This window comes from Recurvomyces mirabilis, assembly GCF_035927965.1.
Source record: "Recurvomyces mirabilis strain CCFEE 5264 chromosome Unknown scaffold_20, whole genome shotgun sequence".
In the NCBI taxonomy this organism is placed as follows: Eukaryota; Fungi; Ascomycota; class Dothideomycetes; order Mycosphaerellales; family Teratosphaeriaceae; genus Recurvomyces; species Recurvomyces mirabilis.
Genome location: NW_027041954.1, coordinates 187,148 through 205,539, shown reverse-complemented (window position 1 = coordinate 205,539; position 18,392 = coordinate 187,148). Strand labels below are relative to the sequence as shown.

Genomic DNA, 18,392 nt, shown 5'->3' with positions numbered 1-18,392 from the left:
TCTGACCAGCATCAAAGCATTCGAGTACGAGGTCTACGAAGTGAATGGAATAGATACCTTAGGCAGCCGTTCAATGCAGGATGCCTGATGTCTGCCTAACACTTCTGCTGCAGGCGGTAGCTCCCGCTGCCTAAACTCGAAGTGGACTGCCCAAAGCTCCTCCAATTCAAAGTTCCTAGACGCGACCTCCCCTCACGCAAAAGACACCACTTTTGTCCCGCTACGTCTTGATCGTATGCTTCTCTTCTTCTTGTCCTTCGCGGCACGCCACTAGCAACGGCAGCTCGCCTCCGTCTTGAGTGCATTCATCTCAGCGACGACCACAGCAAAAGCTGCTCGAGGGCCACGAAAACTGGACCTCCTTCGTCACTGCCAGCCATTCACACCCGGCTGGAACGCGCGACGCAACACGTGACGTCCACCAGACACGCGCATCAGGGAAGCTCGACACCGTGTCTACGCTTCATCAACGCATTCAGCCGCGCATAGAGCACAATATCATCGACACCAGCGCACGAGCGTGCCATTGACGACTCCATCTGACGTCCACGACCGTCATCATGTCTTTCGGCTTCGGCAACAACAACAATTCGGGCTCGACCTTTGGTGGTTTCGGAAACACGAACAACAATAACAGCAGTAGCGGCAGCGGCTTCGGTGCGAACAACAACACATCCACTGGAGGCTCCCTGTTCGGCGGTAGTACTGCTACAGCTGGCGGCTTCGGTGGGTTTGGCGCAAGCAATACACAACAGAGTAATCCGTTCGCGGCCAATAAGCCTGCATTCGGCGCCACGGCCACGACGAGCGGTGGTGGAGGGCTATTTGGAGGTGGTACAAGCACAAGCGGGGGATTCGGAGCAGGAGGTGCTGGCGGCTTCGGCAACACAGCAAATACCAGCACAGGATTTGGTAACAATGCAGGTGGAGGTGGCTCACTATTCGGCAACACAAGCAACAATGCATCCACAGGATTTGGCGGTAGTGGCACGACCGGCAGTAATCCGTTCTCGACGAGCACTAACAACGCCAGCACTGGCTTTGGCGCTTCGAACACGACTGGCGGAGGTGGAGGATTTGGTGGTTTCGGTGCATCGACTGCATCCGCTGGCAACAACAATCAAGGCACCGCGACTGTACCATTCCAAGCCATCCAAGAAAAGGAGCCGACGGGTACGGGCACACAGTCGTTCCAGTCAGTGACCTTCCAGGAGCCGTACAAGAACAAGAGCTTCGAGGAGCTGCGGACAGAAGATTATGCGCAGGGCAGAAAATATGGCAATGCCAACGGTCAAGCCGGGGCGTTTGGTCAGAGTACAGGATTTGGTGGCTTCGGCAACAACAACAACAACGCTACCGCTCAGACGACCAGTGCGGGTGGGATGTTCGGTAGCACGACTGCGACTAGTGGTAACAGCTTTGGAGGATTCGGCAGCACCCAGCAGAACACCAACCCAACTTCTGGGTTTGGGGCCAATACTGGAGGCGGCTTGTTTGGCAACCAGAACAAGCCTGCGGGCGGCGGACTGTTCGGCAATAATAGTAGCACAAGCGCTGCGCCTGCCAGCAACCCATTCGGTGGCACCACAGGCACGACAGGGGGTGGGCTGTTTGGGAACAACAATAGTACAGCCGGGTTTGGTGCGAACAACAGTAGCACGACCACTGGTGGTGGTTTGTTCGGCAACAATAATGCCGCGCAGCCTCAGCAGCAGAATAGCGCGTTCGGCCAGTCATCGACCACGAGTGGTGGTGGCCTTTTTGGCAATGCACAGAATAAGCCAGCTACTGGTGGACTATTTGGCAACACGGCCACACAAAACACCGGTGGTGGGCTGTTCGGCAATGCCAACAACAACACTCAACAAGCCAGTAGTAACCCTTTCGGCCAGTCAGGGACTACAGGTGGGAGTTTGTTCGGCAACAACAACCAGCAGACACAGAACAAGCCTGCTTTTGGGAACTTTGGTCAGACCAATAATACCACGAATTCTTTCGGTGCCGGCAACAACAATACTAGTGGAGGTTTGTTCGGTAACACGAACCAGCAGCAGAACACTGCTGGTGGCGGTCTCTTCGGCAACCAGAACAAGCCTGCTGCAGGCGGTCTATTCGGGAATAGCACCAACAACAATACTACTGGCGGTGGTCTCTTCGGCAATACCAACAACCAGCAGCAAAACGCTGGCGGTAGCCTGTTCGGCAATAATAACAACAATGCTGGCGGCAGTCTGTTTGGCAACTCGCAGAACAAGGCTTTGGGGAACAGCCTGTTTGGCAACACTGGTCCGAGCAATTCTGGTGGTAGCTTGTTCGGCAACTCGCAGTCGAATCAGAATAACGGCAATTCGTTGTTCGGCAACACCAACCAGAACCAGCAGAGCTCGCTATTCGGCAACACGAACAACCAGCAACAGCAAGGCGGTCAGCCACAAAATCAGCTTTTTGCCTCTGTTACTGGGGCGCCGTACGGTAATGAGCAGCTCTTCGCCTCTCTCGCCACCTCAAACCCACCTATTGGCCCACTTGCTACGCCGCTGAATGGCGCAAAGCCAGTACCAAGAAAGACACCGAGTTTGATGACTAGCATGCGTCTTAACTCGCCCGTGTACACTCCCCGTGGTGGTTCCGTCGGTAGGAACGGTGGATATGGCTTCAGCTACTCAACATATGGTACTCCTGGTTCTGCGTTCACTGGTAGTCTTACGCCTGGGGCAAGCAGTTTGCTGAGACCAACTGGTAGCTTCAGCAGTGGATTATCTAGCCGTTTGAATAAGAGCATCAGCATGGGCAATCTACGAGGCGATGGCACGCCTGGCGAGAGCCGGCCTAGTCTGCTGCGTGAGAGTGCCTTCAGCCCTCCTGGTAGCTCTGGTCGATATGGCAACGGCAGTGTTCGCAAGCTTAACATTGACCGCAGTCTACGCACCGATCTGTTTGGCAAGGCGCCGGAAGCCGAGCAGCCGAGCAGACGAGTGAGGTACGACAGCACTGCTGAGACGCCTGATGAGATCCCTCGCGAGCAATCGAGCAACGCCCTGGTCAGGACTGAGTCTCAAAACACCGAGCAGGAGGACGATCAGCGGTCGCCTGGCCTGATGAAAGCTCCACCAGCACCAAAGCAAGCCAATGGTCCTCCCCGCCAACCAGAGATGTCGCAAGTCAACGGCTCGAATGGTGGTCTGTCGTCCGTGCCGGAAGATGGTGTCCCGCAACGCCCAGGCTCCGCACCCGCTACACAGCAAAAGCCTGCTCCTTCTGCTGGTGTGAGGAAAGATAACGAGGTTGGCGACTACTTCACCGAGCCTAAGCTGCGCGACTTAAGAAACATGTCTCGTCAGCAGCTCCAGAAGCTTGGCAAGTTCGTCGTTGGCAGAGAGGGTGTTGGTCGCATCGAGTTCAGTGCTTGCGACCTCTCTACTACTCAGCTTGATGACATTTGCGGCGGTATCGTTCGACTCATCCCACGCTCCGCCACGGTCTACCAGGATGATTCAGACAAGCCTGCCATGGGTAAGGCACTTAACGTGCCATCCATCATCCACCTCCACAACTCGTGGCCACGATCACAGGGCGGGCGCAAGGCCGTCAGTGCCAAAGAGGGCCGTGAGTACGACAAGCACATTGCCCGTCTCAAGCGTGTAGGTGGCACGAAATTTGTCAATTATGATGCTGACACCGGCGTCTGGACATTCTCTGTCGACCACTTCACGACTTATGGCTTGGACGATGACGATGAGGACTTCACCGAGACCGAAGTGGCGGAGACGAGTGGCCTCAGCGATGCACCTGCTACGCCCAACGATCAACGCGACGAGACTATGCAGAGCGTGGAGACCCCAACGGGTGAGATGGATGATACTTTCCAGTTCCAGCTTACTAGGCGGTCTGAGAACAAGGTGCCCGGCGGCTTTGAGGACCAAGGTGTGTCTAACGACTATGATGACCCGAGTGCCGACGAAGAGATGGCTGAACAATCCCAGCATGTCGATGAGGATGAGCAGTTTCGGTCGTCTGGTGGTGCTGTGCAGGCTCCCTCTCCAGGTGCTATGGATAGGTATCATTCTAGTCTTATGGAGGACGAGCAGACTGGTGAGATGGACATGGATATGGATGCTGCTGGTGACGAGGAAGACGAGCCAGAAATCATGCCTGGGTCTTTCGCACCACAGGAGGCGAAAATGCTACGCTCTATTCTGAAGCCTAGTAGAGGACTCGACGACTTTGCAAGCCCAGAGAAGCTTGCTACCGAGAGCTGGGAGGATCAGCTCCAGCGTACTATGAGTCCGAAGAAGAGGGATCGTGGGGCGCTAAGAGAGATGCAGCAGAGTTTCATGAAGGCTAGGGAGCAGGATAATGTTGTTGAGAGTCCTTTCAAGCAGTCTATCGTGGGTCGAAGTACTATGGGCCAGAGCACTTTGGGCCAGAGCGCGCTCAATCAGAGTTATCTGGCGCAAAAGAGTGCGAAGAAGGGCAAGGTCTCGATGGCGGATACAATGGGTGGGGAGAGCGCGGCGTTCAGGACGAGTATGGATATTATGAAGAGTCTATGGCAGGATGATGGGAAGGGGAGGAAGACGGGAAGTGGGGCGAAGGGGTTCGAGGTATGATGCACCCCTTTTCCACCCTCACATCAATGCCAGGGGACCTCCGTGCGTTTCCTTCACCGCCGCGTCAAATCCTTGTCAGACTTGCATAGCACATTTGTTGCTCTTACGCATCACCGCAAAACATATGTAGGGTACATAGCTGAGCAATAGTGATAGTATCCTTACTCGAAGAAAGCCCGCCTTTCCACTTCCGATGGTCTCGACAGTAATGACGCCGCTTTCCACAATGCCCTTAAGCCTTCTTTCTCCGCCGATGGAACGATGGTGTTCGCCGGTGTCGGTGCTGCTGCGCCAGAGCTTGTGGAGAACAAGTTGCCTGTGGTGGGTGAGCACAAAGATGTCAGGTTTGCGGCCTTTGTGCCACCTGTTGGACTGATCAACGCCACTCTGGGTGCCATGCAAGCGAAGTCCGACTTCAAGGAGGCTACCGGCCCTGGCATGCCTTCTGCAAATCTCGCGACTGAGGTCACCTTCCAAGATCTTGCTCAGCAGGTTGGCAGTGATAAGAGTGCTAAGCATGAATCTGCCATTTGGCGACTCTGCTCAGTTCTTTTCGACCATCTGGAAATTGGTTGCGCTGGGATCAAGGATGAGGTTCCGCAAGAGGAGTGGAAGGCTTTTGGGGCACAAATGAGACGCGACGCTTTTGTGTCGCTGTGGTCTAAGCAGATCACTGCAGATGTCGATGCCGCTGTGCAGCGTGCGAAGAGCGCTGAGGAGAAAGCTCTCTTGTTGTTGACCAAGAACGACGTTGTGGGTGCTTGTGAGGTCCTCGTCACGGCGAAGAACTTCCGGCTCGCTACTCTTGTGGCGCAACTTCCTGGTTCGGCCACGACACGTCAGGTCATGAAGAATCAGATCCAGGCATGGCGGAAACGAAAAGACTGGAGTGAGATGAGTGACTCCATTCGTGCACTCTACTCCATCCTGGCAGGAGATGTCTGCAACGTTGCTGGTGCTACTGGTGCGTCGGAAGATAGGATCGAGTCGTTCGTGCTTTGTGAGCGCTTTGACCTAGATTGGAAGCAGAGTCTTGCTCTTCGTGTCCTCTGTGGCGGACATGCTACGCTACATGAAGCTATCAAGGCTTTCGACAAGGATATTAAGGCTGGGCAGGAGACCGCACAACCCACTTCCACTTTTGACGGAGGTGACGTCGATGTTCTCATGGCTCTCCTGCGGCTTTACGCGGCTCCGAGGGAGCATACCGAGGTTCAGATGGCTGCGCTCTGCGAGCCCAGTACTATATCTGGGTCTGCGATGAACTCGAGGGTGGCATGGCAGCTTGCTATTATGCTCAGTTGCAAGAGCATTGCCCGCTTGCCGCAAGAGAAGATAGCCCAGTTGACCCTCGAGTTTGGCTCTCAACTCGAAGCTGCAGATCACGTCGTGGAGGCTGTGTGGGTGTTGCTGTACTTGAAAGACAGGGCTGAGCGTGGACGTGCTGTCACCATGTTGCTGCAGAGGAAGGCGGCTAAGCTTGAAGTACGTCCTCCACTCTGTTTCATGTGAACGTTGAATCCGTTGGCTGACTCTTGCTTTTACAGATCGTTGCGGACGCTCTTGTGAACAAACTTCATATCCCAGAAGCCAGCATATCTGCCGCCCTGGCACTTCTCGCCAAAGCGAATGGCGATATGTTCACCCAGACTGCTCACCTTCTCAACGCCAAAGAAGTGAGCCAAGCCCACGACATTCTGATTGAGGCTGTTGGACCACAAGCCATCATCGAGGAAGATTACGAAAGTCTCGCAGAGCTACTTCATCGCTTTCAAGATGGCCACAACCCCCCTGGGTGGGAGAAAGGCGGTGCAGTCTACAAAGCTTTCCTTGAACTCGTCCACTCGAGTCCCGGACACCGTAGCAGCCGTAAATCGAAGAATGAGTTGATTCGGAATGTGAAGCGTGGTCTCAGACGTGCCGAGGAGGAGTCTGAGGGCAGAGCAAGGGGGCTCGAGGAGAGAGTGGCTGCTGTGGAGATGGGTAGGGTGGTAGAGAAGGTAGAGATGGAGCTAGCTGAGGAGAGTGGGGGTGGGAGGAGCAAGAGTCAGAGACCGGGGAGTAAGGGTGGGAAAGGTGACCTTGGTCTGGGCATGGGGTTGTTGGAGAAATATCGGGGTGAAGTGGGCAAAGTTGTATGAACACGATTGCATCTTTAAGCGGTACGATAGTGAAACTTGTTGTACATTAGATAGACTGGTGCGCCACGCATTGCCCGTTCAACCATCACAAGAAGTACATCTTCATGGAGTTCTAGAAGCGAGAGGGTCGCCGCTCGGCCTTGGCAATCACGCCATCAGAATGTCGCATCGTGCTCTATCCTCCATATGCCACATGATATATTCTCCATAATCAATTTGAGGAAGCAAGTAGCACCAATGTCTACCCCAGTTTTGAGCAGCATACGCCGCATACAGTCAGATGTGAAATCGCTACTTCAGGACAATCCCATAAGTACTTATCAACGCGACGAATCCAATTCGTGCCAGCCGAATACCAATAGCCTCATCTTCCGCATCGCTGACAGCCTTTCGCGGACATGGGACTTGGGTTTCACGGCTTTTGGTGGTCCACCAGTGCACTTTCAGATCTTGTATAGTCGGTTCGTGGAGCCGCGTGATGGTAGAGTAGCATGGATTGACGAGCAGACCGTAAGTGCTTCGCAGCAAGACCTGATACCTGATACGCCGGTATTCGAAGCAGTCCACTCAGCATGACTTACCAATATGATTACTGCTATAGTATCAGGAGCTGTTCGCCGTCTGTCAAGCTCTCCCAGGACCTGCAAGTACGAAGATGGTGTTCAGCCTTGCGCTACTTCATGCAGGTTTGATCCCTGCTGTCTCTGTGTTCTTCTTGTGGTGGTAAGCCTTATCCTCCATATGCGTACGCTGCAGGGCTGACGATATCCAACTTCCAGCTTGCCTGGCGCCATTGGCATGTTTGCTTTGGCTCTCGGGGTGGCACGAATCAACTCAATCCTTCCTGGTCCGGTCTACGCCCTCTTGTCGGGTCTGAACGCAGCTACAGTTGGCATTATCGCGCTCGCTGCTGTCCAGCTTGCTAGTAAGGCTATTAAAGACCCCCTTACTCGTATCTTGGTCATCCTTGGAGCATGCGCTGGGCTGTGCTACTCTGCCTTGTGGTATTTTCCGGTAGTCGTGTCAACAGGGGGTGCTGTGACGGCGGTGTGGGATGTATGGCTAAGCAGAGCGATAGGCAAGTTCAGGGCACGGCTCCAACGACGAAGGATTCGAGCGGCAGCCAATGGAATGGACGAGACAGATCACGGTCATGCTGCCGTAGACGTTGTAAGACTTGAAACTCTACCACCAACGGCGGCCGCCGGGTCACAACTCGGGTACCGTGGCCAAGGACAAGATCTTCCGGCGTCAGTCAGCCTAACAGCGGAGGCAGCTTTGACTGTTGAATATGATGACACAACCCCGGCGGGCAGCCCTACTACAACAGGATACCACGGAGTCTCAGCCTGGCGAGGCTTGGCCGTCATTACTACATTCTTCGGTACCCTTATTTACCCTTGCAACCACTGGATTACAAGCTGACATGAACTCTGTAGCGTCCTTCATCGCCATCCTTGTCCTCCGTAGCGTGCTGAAGAATCCGCCGCGGCCGCTTGATCTCTTCGCCAACATGTACCTAGCAGGCACTATCATCTTCGGGGGTGGTCCAGTCGTCATTCCTCTTCTGCGTGAATACGTGGTGCAGCCGGGCTGGGTATCTCCTCGCGACTTCCTGCTGGGTCTGGCAATCATTCAAGCCTTTCCGGGCCCAAACTTCAACTTTGCTGTTTATCTGTCCACCTTAGCGATGCGGAGTAGTGCCGCCCAGAACTACCCTCCCGTCCTTGGCGCTGTACTGGGCCTTGTGGGCATATTCTCGCCAGGAATTTTCATAGCATACTGCGTACAAGGTCTATGGCGCCTACTGAGGACGAAACCGGTCGTTGCTGCCACTTTACGTGGGGTCAACGCCACGGCCGTGGGCTTGATATTCACTGCGGTGTACCGACTATGGGAGCAAGGCTATCTCATGCCACAACGTAGCAACGGGCAGAGTCTGGCAATGGAGCCCTGGTGGGTCGTAGTGGCTACCGTAGCCTATTCTGGTAGCTGTTGGTTTCGCTTACCGCCAGCTGTGTCTATCATGGCCGGAGGTACGCTAGGGCTATTGTGGTATGCTGCTACCCAGATGAAGGATGATCACTCATGAAGGAGAGTGAGTGTGCATGGAATCTTGTAAGCGAGCATATGCCACTTCTTCGTTCAGCGCTTCTACTACTTTTGACTGGAGGGTGCAGCTGGGTCATGGGCCAAAACGCTGAAGTGTAACTTTACATACACAGCCGAAACATTCTCAATCTGCCTGCTTAGCACCCAACTTCATGCCCTCCATAGTTTTGTTCGCCTCCTCCTTATACTCGTCTCTCCACCGACTCTGCGGCATCCTCTCATATACAACATCGCCCATCGTCCACGTCATACGCTTTCGATCAGTCTCCCAATCAACATCATTATCAGGACAAATCGCATAGAACTTCCCTTCCCCCATCTTCTGATAGAGATAATCAGCTACCTGTTCTGGCGCCCACGCACCAGCAGGTTTCTCCGTCACGCCGCGAGCGGCTGTAAGACCGGTGAAAGTCCAGCCTGGTACGAGCAGATGCACGCTGGTACTGGGAGATGACTTTGCGAGGTCGAAGGAGAGGTGCTCCGCAATCGTCTTGACAGCGCTCTTCGACGCGTTGTAAGCGGGGTTTCCGGGTGGGTTCGTGATGCCTTGTTTACTCCCCGTGATGACGATGGCTTTTTGCTCGGATTCGTTGTCCTGGAAATGTGGGAAGAAGGTGTTGATTCCATTTATGGCGCCGAAGAAGTTCACTTCAAAGATTTTGTGGAAGTAGCCTGTATCGGTCCAGTCGCCATTGAGGCCAATACCGGCATTGAGGTGGAGGAAATCGAGCTTCTTGCCACCCTCCTCGACGTGGGATTTGAGCTTTTGCCAGTCTTGGATCGAGCTGACATCGAGGTTGTGGGTTTCCACGTGGCCAGCTCCGGCGGAAGAAACGGCGGACTTGGCTTCGTCGAGTTTGGAGGAGTTGTTGTCGACTAAGATTAGATTCATGGAATGGGATGCGCAGAGCTTGGCTGTGGCAAGGCCGACACCACCTGCGCCGCCTGTGATAAGGGCATTGGCGCCTTTGCGGAAGGCTGCTGTTGGAGATGGCATCGTGAAGTGATTCTCTGCTTTAATGAAGAGGGACCGAATTTGAGGAGAGGGTTGTGCTACTTGCGAGGTCTTCGTTCAGATCTCTGGCCAAACTCACTGTTGATGATGACGTCGGTCAATGGGGTAGAAGCCGTTACGTCCTATTTCCGCCAAGCTGTAGCATTATTGATACTCATAATCTAACTTGGATATGTTCTGACCTTCGATCAATCATACATCTCATCTAACAAACGATCCGATGCTGTCCTGAACCAAGTTGACGAGTGGAGAACGAATTGTGCGGAGATGACGAGGGAAGGCGCGTTGGTGATGTGAAGCCGTTGCTATGGAGACACGCGAGCCAAACAATCTTAAATCTACTGGCGATGCTGGCTTCAACGGTCAAGTTGGAGAAGTGGATGAGATTCATCTACTAGCATAGTGTAGTTACTTCTTCTTCTTACAGTATCGATTTGGAAACCAGTCCAGCAATCATGGAAGCAATTAAATCACCCTCAGCACAGCGGCCAGGCCACAAACGCAATGCTTCTTCCAAGTCCAACTTGCTGAGATCGCTTGTCTCATCTAAGACACGCCCAGTCGTCACTCCCGATGAGGTGCATATTGATCCAGTCTCGAGGACGAAGTCGGTGCCTCTTTTACCACCAGATCACCCACACGTCGCGAAGTCATCGCGCGTCCTCGGCGAAAGGCAAGGAAATGTTCAGTCACCGCCTACATCACCGTCGAAATCTAGAAGAGCACCTGCAGCGAAGAGCAACAAAGATGCCACCACCAAGGTGCCTATCAAGTCACAGGATGCAGTGTCTGTGGCGAAGAAGTCGAAGTCCTCGACCAATCTTTCCGGCATGTTTGCCAGGATGAATCGCTCGAGCAAGGATCTGTCAGCTACTGTACAGAAAGATAAAGAGAACACTACACCGCCTTCAACGTCAGGTGGAGTGGCGCACACACCAATATGGGCACAATTTGCTTCTGCATCGAGTGCCAAGCCAGCATCACGACCGAGCACCAGAGACAGCAAATCTTCGGACAACTTCATAGATGAGATCGCCAAATACACGCCACAGAACTACTCGCCCTCCAAACAACGGAATTTCAACGGCACACTCGATCAGTCGAGCATGCGACCCACACTCAACAGTAGACCGCGACCACAAAGTGCATATTTCGCGGCCTCGGAAGGACTGGCCGCAATTGGTCGCCGAGTCAGTGGACAACGAGCTAGCATCGAAGGCAGGAATTCGGAGGACACGGGCAGAAGACTTAGTAGGGACTCTGGTCGACGTGTATCTGGTGAGAGACCTCCTATGGCCAGACGTGCTACTACCGACCATAAGGTTAGTGGAAGTAGCACGGAGCAGGCGGCTACCAAGGACAAGCTGAATGTGGCGAAGAGAGGCAACAGAGTCATGGCGGCTGTGGCAGCTTTCCAGAGTCGTGGAAGAAGTGAGGTGCCTGTTAAGCAGGAAGTGCTAGATGAGAAGTCAGTTGATGAGGCGTTTGAGGCAGTGTTGGACTCGAGGCAGATTCCTGAGCCTATGCGTCAGAAGATGCGCTCGTTGACCATGAGGGTTAAGGCCGACTTCATTAAGCAAAATCAAGGCTCGACCACCTTGACCAGCAGTCCAGGAGAAACAGTTCCGGCCTCGAACAGTGACGCATTAGCTGCGCTCACCTCGGCGAAGAGGGCAGGTGATGCACAAGAACCAGCGACAACGAAAGACACCAAGCGCTCGCGCTCACGTCCACGCAGCCGGACCTTCACGTTCTCAAAAGGTGACAAGCGAGGCGATGCATCATCTACCAAAGACAAGGGCGGAACCAAAAGCAGACCGACGTCCATCCATGTTCCCAAGGACGGTCTGGTCAATACATCAACCACACCTACTTCACCCTTTGGCTCCCTAGGTCGCAGAGCAGCTGTTCAAGCGATACCAGGTGACTACATAAAGTACCTCCAAACCCACTCTGACCCAATCAAAACCGAGGTTGGCCGCCTCCACAAGCTGAGAATCTTGCTACGAAACGAGACCGTAGCATGGGTCGACGCTTTCCTTGCCCTTGGTGGTATGACCGAGATCGTGGGTCTCCTAGAGCGCATCATGGCTATTGAGTGGCGGGAGGAGCATGAAGATCAGCTATTACATGAGACGTTGCTTTGCCTAAAGGGTCTGTGTACGACTGAGAAAGCGATGGCAGAGTTGGAGAAAGTGGCGGATGAGCTGTTTCCGGCGCTGTTGGGTATGCTGTTTGATGAGGAGAAGAAGGGTCCGGCGGAGTATGCTACTCGGACGGTGATCGTGGGCGTGTTATGTAAGTCTTGTTCTTCCTCTACCAGCATGATGGTTCAAGGCTAACGATGCATTTTAGTCAACTTTCTCGCTTCCGCGACAAATACCTCCCCAGCAGCACTTGAGCAGCGTGCGCAACGCGTCCTGACGTACCTATCCGAGCCAAAGAAGATGGAGGAGGAAAGACCCGTTGACTTCGTCCTCGATATGCACAGACCACGCCCTTATCGGCTCTGGAGCAAGGAGCTCTCGAACGTGACTAAGGAGGTCTTCTGGATCTTTCTGCACCAGCTCAACGTCATTCCTCTGCCAAAACCAGGTAGCTCTTCTTCTACAGAGTCAGCGATGAGTGACACAGTCGATGGAGATCGTGCGAAGGTGTTGGAGGCAACTTACACAACCCGCCACTTTCCAGGCTCTCGCCCTCCCGTTCCAGCAGCACCATACATAGGTGGCGTAGAGTGGGATGCCACGACCTATCTAACCTCCTACCTGGACCTCCTCAACGGCCTCCTCGCATCCTTGCCCACTCGTAACTTACGTAACTCTCTCCGCTCCGAACTCAAGGCCTCCGGATTCGAGAAAGTAATGGGCCTCACCCTCCGAACCTGCAAGGAGAAGTTTTATTCCAGCGTCCACAACGCTCTTCGCGCATGGGTCGCAGCGAGTGCGGAAGATGAGTGGGAGACGAGATTCGTGAGGGAGGGACCGAGTGACGAGGAGAGGCACGAGAGGGCAAGGAGTGTCAGTCCTAGGAAAAGTCCGAAGAAGGAGCAGGCGCCCAGGTTGGATGAGGTGAAGGTCGAAGCGCTGCCGAAGTTGGATTTGAGTTTGGGGTTTGGAGTGAGGGACGAGGTCAAGGGGAGAGATGCTGGGGATGAGGATGATGGGTTGGGGTGGATTGAGTAATGCTCTATGTTGTTCATGGCTTATGAGATTATACGGCGCATTGCTCGCTGTCCCATGACGGCCGGTGTAGTCCATTAGTGCAGGCAGAGATGATAGAGAACTGGATGGTTACAATGGCATACCGATGGTCTGTATTATTACTCTGGGACTGCGCACAGCTTCGGGTTATGCGGATATTTACATGTGTTATGTACGACTTATGTTGTTGTCCTGAGTCGTCGTGCCGGGACTTCCGCATCGGGCAACAGAGTTTCGCTCGTCTTTGGGAGGACTGAGTACCTCACTCTAAAGGCCTTGCACAATCAGTATTGAATAGAGCTGCGCATTGAAACCATGACGATGAGCGTCCAGACGGAGTCCCTCGCTCACTGCGTAATGTACGCCTGGCATTGTCTGGATGCTTGTAAACCAATTCCAAGATGGTAGTCGAGTCGTCCACGACCTTCGAACTGTCCGGATACGAGATTGTAGTCAAATAGATTAGAAGCTGAACTTCTATCCAGCATATCCTGGACACTGGCGCTGAGAGGCTGCACATCCATGCGTGTGTGCAAGGGGTAAAGCAATTGACACTACTGCGGCTGTGAGCCCTGGAACCACACCTCAACCGCGGAGATGCTACCTCGACCGCTTCTCGAGGTCAGCATGGCCTACACTCAAAAACAAGACGCCGACCAAATGGGGCTTTCGGCAGACGCAAATTCAGCAGGGCAATCTCAGGACCAACCTCATCTGGCCTTGATCATGGGCATGTACAACCTGTATACGACTCTAGTCTCGATGGGCTATCTTCACCAAGACGAGGCAGCTTGGCCACCCCAGACCTCACGATTAATCGCAAGAGACTGGCTGAACCACGGACTAAGCCAGGAAGTAATCGATGTGCTGAGACTTTTGCCTATCATCGACTCCTTAAATTTGACATCTGACCAGCTCGTAATTCTACCGGGCGCATCACCTCCAGATTCGATCGGAATGTGGTCACAGGCAAGTGATTCAGGCACTGGGCAGCTTAGCACAGTCCCAATCGTATGGGAACCAGCCCAGCAGGTCCTGGACGGCTGGGCCAATCAGTTGCGGAATCTCACATGGATACCAGACCGTTCAGCAGACCAGGGTCCTATCCTAGCGCTAGCTGGCATAGAAGCTATGCCATCTGGGTCACGAGGTGCCGCTACTCAGCCATTTTATCGACAGCAGACTCTACTCAACGTCTTCCACGCACGACGGCGGATATACCGGGAGCGTGGCTGGCCGACGGAACAGTTTCGTAGAGACGACTGTCGGGCAGCGCTGGCGAACTTCAACACACGGCTGGAGACGCTCGAGAAGAGTGTCAACGCGGCGTTGCATCCCTCGATGGAGCCATATCTATATTACCCGGAAGTGCAGGCTGAGCCAGCCGGGCAGTACACTGCATTTCTAGAAGACGCAGCTGGAGATGAAGCAGACAGAGGGATCGCATAGCACAGCGAAGTGGGGCGTGCTCGGTATTGTGTGTACGACCAAATGTAGTGTTCCGTCAGCACAACACTCTGTGACCATGCTTTTATTGATCACAGCCCTGCCACGCGAGTATATGCACATGTGAAGGTGCATTCTATCGCGCGAGACTTGGGTGTTGGAAGCACGAATCGGCGATGTGCAACTCGGGACGCACTGACCACCCATGCTCATACTCATAAGCTGATTTGTCCACAGCGCGTCTTGTGAACAACGTTGGTCGCGTGGCACGCAAGAATGGCAAACCATGTATTCTCGGGCGAAGATGCGCTCACACATCTTGCTCATCGACCACGCTACATCCTGAGTGGCGTCATTTCGATCAAAGAAGCCTCAATACCGTGCAGCTGCAGCATCGCACGGGACCAAACATTGCCACTCGGTGCCCTGGATGCTCTCCCACTCGAGATACTACATCTCGTACTTGACCACCTGGATCTGCAAACATTATCACGGATTATACGGGTATCTACGCGAGGGAAGGAGGTAGTGGAATCACTGCCTGCATATCGAGACTTTACGGCTACTGCTGGACATTTGTTACCGATCTTCAAGCAGACGACGATACTTCGCCTTCACTCAATCACGACCTTACACCGCACTCTATGCACGGATAGATGTGTCTCATGTGGACACTATGGCGCGTTTCTGGACCTCCTGTCGGCTTCACGGTGTTGCTTCGCATGCCTGACATACAATCAATCCCTTTGGGTCCTGCCCTTGGCACAGGCTAAGGAGTTCTTCAATCTTACTCAACACCAGGTGAAGACCCTTCCTACGATCAGGAGTGTGCCAGGCTCCTATGCGACTCGACACACCATCTCACGTAAGCGACCGCTTCGGCTGGTCAGTGTGCGCGCTGTGAAGGAGCTGGCGATTCAGATCTATGGCCCCGAAAACGATCTCAGACAAGATGAAGCAGCCTTCAGACAGCTTCAAAGACTTCGGCCGTTCCCAAAGCAGAGTGGTATCGTCGTGCACCTCTACAACCCCTCTTGAACGACCCGTTGAGCACCAGCAATGATGGCAAGAACGATGACTCTTGTGGCATGGGTGCGATTCCATACCCTTCTTTCGTTGGGCAGGATGTTGAGGAGGGGATCTGGTGCCGTGGCTGCGAGCTTACATTCGAACGTGAGCGATTTGGCGGGCTCAGCCGTGAAGTGCTAGAGCGGTTGGTGCCACACGGATCTGACCAGTACAAGTACGTGAAGGGGCTACAATATCGTGCTCGGTCGAAGGCTGAGTTCTTATTACATGCTCGTGAATGCTATCCTGCATCAGAGGTCATCAACAAGCGTTGGAAAGGGCTGTTTTAGTGAGTCCCTCTACACTCGCAAAGTGCTACGACATGACCACTGTCTGCGCCTCGTAACCCTCTCGTATTGATCATAAACCTACACTTGTCTCTGGGGCGGGTAAGTGCTTCTTCCAAGCCATAGCGGACGATAGAAAACTGTGTGACAACAGCGTCCTCTGGGAAACCCCACAAGACCGATCATTTCGTTATTGCAGGCTGGCCGTGCAAGGACGAAAGGCTACTGCCTAACTTGCGAAACGCAGCCGGAAACGGGGACGGCTGATGAGTGACTGATCATTCTTTCCGCCTTCGAAGAACAGGTATTGCGGTAAATGCAAAGTAAAAAACATATGTACACGAGTAAAACAACGTTATGCACGCTGAAACACATGAAGACCCTGCCTCGAACCACCTAAAATCCTCGTCCTTATTCAACCTCTACTGACCAGGCGAGATAAGCATGCCATGCTTCCCCGCATCATGCTGCCACCCGCCCGCCAACGTCTCCCCACCAGCCTTCTGCGCATGATCCTTAATCCTCGCCTCCAACTCGGGCCTGAAATGCCTAATCAAACCCTGCACCGGCCACGCAAAAGCCTCTCCAAGCGCGCAAATGGTATGGCCCTCGACTTGCTTGGTCAACTCCTGCATCATATCAATTTCTCGTGCTCTCGCCTCGCCGCGCTCGAAACGGGACATGATTTGCTCGGTCCATTTGGAACCCTCGCGGCAGGGTGTGCATTGGCCACAGGATTCGTGGTGGTAGAATTTGGATAGGCGGGCGATGGCGCGGACGACGTCTGTGCTCTGGTCCATTACGATGACGGCGGCGGTACCGAGACCGGATTGGGAGTCCTTTAGGGCGTCGAAGTCCATGAGTTGATCGTCGCAAATTTTCTTCGTCAGGATGGGTGTGGAGGAGCCACCGGGGATGACGGCCTTCAGGTTGTCCCAGCCGCCGATCACACCGCCGGCGTGCTTGTCGATGAGTTCTTTGAGGGGGATGGACATTTCTTCTTCGACTGTGCAGGGGTTGTTGACGTGGCCTGAGATACAGAAGAGTTTCGTGCCGGCATTGCGCTCGCGGCCGAATTGCGAGAACCAGTTTGCTCCTCGTCGGATGATCGTTGGTGCTACGGCGATGGTCTCGACGTTCGCCACTGTGCTTGGGCATCCGAAGAGACCGACTGCGGCAGGGAATGGTGGCTTCAGGCGAGGCTTGCCTGGCTTGCCCTCTAGTGACTCGATGAGAGAAGTCTCCTCACCGCAGACGTAGGCGCCCATGCCGCGGTGGATGAAGACGTCGAAGTCGTAGCCGGAGCCGCAGGCGTTCTTACCGATGAGACCGTCTTTGTAGGCTTCCTGGATGGCGCGTTGCAGGACAGTGCCTTCGTGGTAGAATTCGCCGCGGATGTAGATGTAGGCGGCAGTGCACTAATATATCTCGTCAGTATGACATCCTTCTCATCTTCTTCGTGCCCACTTTGACTCACATTCATGGCCCTACCAGCCACCAAACATCCTTCAATCAATTTATGCGGATCCTTCCTCATAATCTCCCGATCCTTACACGTGCCGGGCTCACCCTCGTCCGCATTCACGACCAAATACCTCGGCTTCGTATCCTTATCCCAGTCCTTGAAGTTCATGAAACTCCACTTCATGCCCGACGGGAAGCCCGCACCGCCTCTTCCTCGTAGACCAGAGGCTTTGATCTCCGAGATCAGCCAGTCGTGGCCTTTGTCGAGGATCTCCTTGGTCTTGTACCAGTCGCCATATTTCTTGGCGGATTTGAGGTCGGCGCCGTGTTTGCCGTAGAGATTTTGAAAGATGCGGTCTTGGTCTTGAAGGCCTCGTTGGCGGTGGACGGGTGGGGCGTCTTGGACTGTGGCCATTGTGCGGGCGCCATTCTTGAGGGCGGCATTGGTGCCGCTGGTGCGCAGGGCGCGTGCTGCTACTGGCGCGGACAGCATTGTAAGTGCAGTTGCTAATAGCAAAGTGGTCGGGGTAGTGCGGCTTCGTCGCCTGTATACCAAGAAAGTGTCTGATGGTAGAGGGGAAAGGTGTGGCGTGGGTGAGGTTGTGTCTAGAATCTATGAGGTCGATGATGGAGTTGAAACGCTAATCGTCTGATATTTGATTGGATCGGCTGAGATCTGTCCGAGCGCGGGAGCTGCCGGACTGTCCAGATCTCAAGCTTCCTGCACGTCCGATCATTATTGCCGTTTCCCTGCTATCTTCTACACACCTCAGCCTGCACCTCTCCGCCATCAGACTTCGCTGCTGTTGCTCGGCATTGACTCTACTATACCTGGTAACTGGACGGCATATCCTGGCAGTACTCTAGTGATTGTCATCATGGCACAGGCATCGTATTATGGTATGGTGTACTTGGTTATTGGGTCAACCGAGGCCATGTTCCTGTTCTTTTCATGATCCAACGTTCCCGCTTGCCTCCAGTCACATGCTCAATGTCCATTCATTGCAGGTGTTCACGTGCTACCCTACAACCAGGATTCGTCTAGA

General features: G+C 53.9%; 6 protein-coding genes across 6 annotated transcripts; 4 read left to right on the top strand and 2 right to left on the bottom strand.

Moving 5' to 3' along the window:
• Positions 1-560: 560 nt before the first annotated feature.
• Positions 561-6,751, top strand: LTS14_007323 (uncharacterized protein; the record flags this gene model as incomplete). Its single annotated transcript, XM_064840015.1, has 3 exons — positions 561-4,604; positions 4,767-6,095; positions 6,158-6,751. The coding sequence occupies 3 exons, from the start codon at positions 561-563 to the stop codon at positions 6,749-6,751; spliced, it is 5,967 nt and encodes a 1,988-aa protein (XP_064692336.1).
• A 798-nt stretch (positions 6,752-7,549) lies between these two features.
• LTS14_007322 (uncharacterized protein) lies at positions 7,550-8,843 on the top strand (the record flags this gene model as incomplete). Its single annotated transcript, XM_064840014.1, has 2 exons — positions 7,550-8,135; positions 8,191-8,843. 2 exons carry the CDS (start codon positions 7,550-7,552, stop codon positions 8,841-8,843), a joined length of 1,239 nt encoding a protein of 412 aa, XP_064692335.1.
• A 144-nt stretch (positions 8,844-8,987) lies between these two features.
• On the bottom strand, positions 8,988-9,860 carry LTS14_007321 (uncharacterized protein; the record flags this gene model as incomplete). The annotated part of the gene is made up of 1 exon (XM_064840013.1): positions 8,988-9,860. The coding sequence occupies one exon, from the start codon at positions 9,858-9,860 to the stop codon at positions 8,988-8,990; it is 873 nt and encodes a 290-aa protein (XP_064692334.1).
• Positions 9,861-10,333: 473 nt separating this feature from the next.
• Positions 10,334-13,063, top strand: LTS14_007320 (uncharacterized protein; the record flags this gene model as incomplete). The annotated part of the gene is made up of 2 exons (XM_064840012.1): positions 10,334-12,176; positions 12,234-13,063. The coding sequence occupies 2 exons, from the start codon at positions 10,334-10,336 to the stop codon at positions 13,061-13,063; spliced, it is 2,673 nt and encodes an 890-aa protein (XP_064692333.1).
• Positions 13,064-13,708: 645 nt separating this feature from the next.
• LTS14_007319 (uncharacterized protein) lies at positions 13,709-14,530 on the top strand (the record flags this gene model as incomplete). Its single annotated transcript, XM_064840011.1, has 1 exon — positions 13,709-14,530. The coding sequence occupies one exon, from the start codon at positions 13,709-13,711 to the stop codon at positions 14,528-14,530; it is 822 nt and encodes a 273-aa protein (XP_064692332.1).
• A 1,774-nt stretch (positions 14,531-16,304) lies between these two features.
• On the bottom strand, positions 16,305-17,839 carry NDH51 (NADH dehydrogenase [ubiquinone] flavoprotein 1, mitochondrial; the record flags this gene model as incomplete). Its single annotated transcript, XM_064840010.1, has 2 exons — positions 16,305-17,300; positions 17,360-17,839. 2 exons carry the CDS (start codon positions 17,837-17,839, stop codon positions 16,305-16,307), a joined length of 1,476 nt encoding a protein of 491 aa, XP_064692331.1.
• Positions 17,840-18,392: the final 553 nt, after the last annotated feature.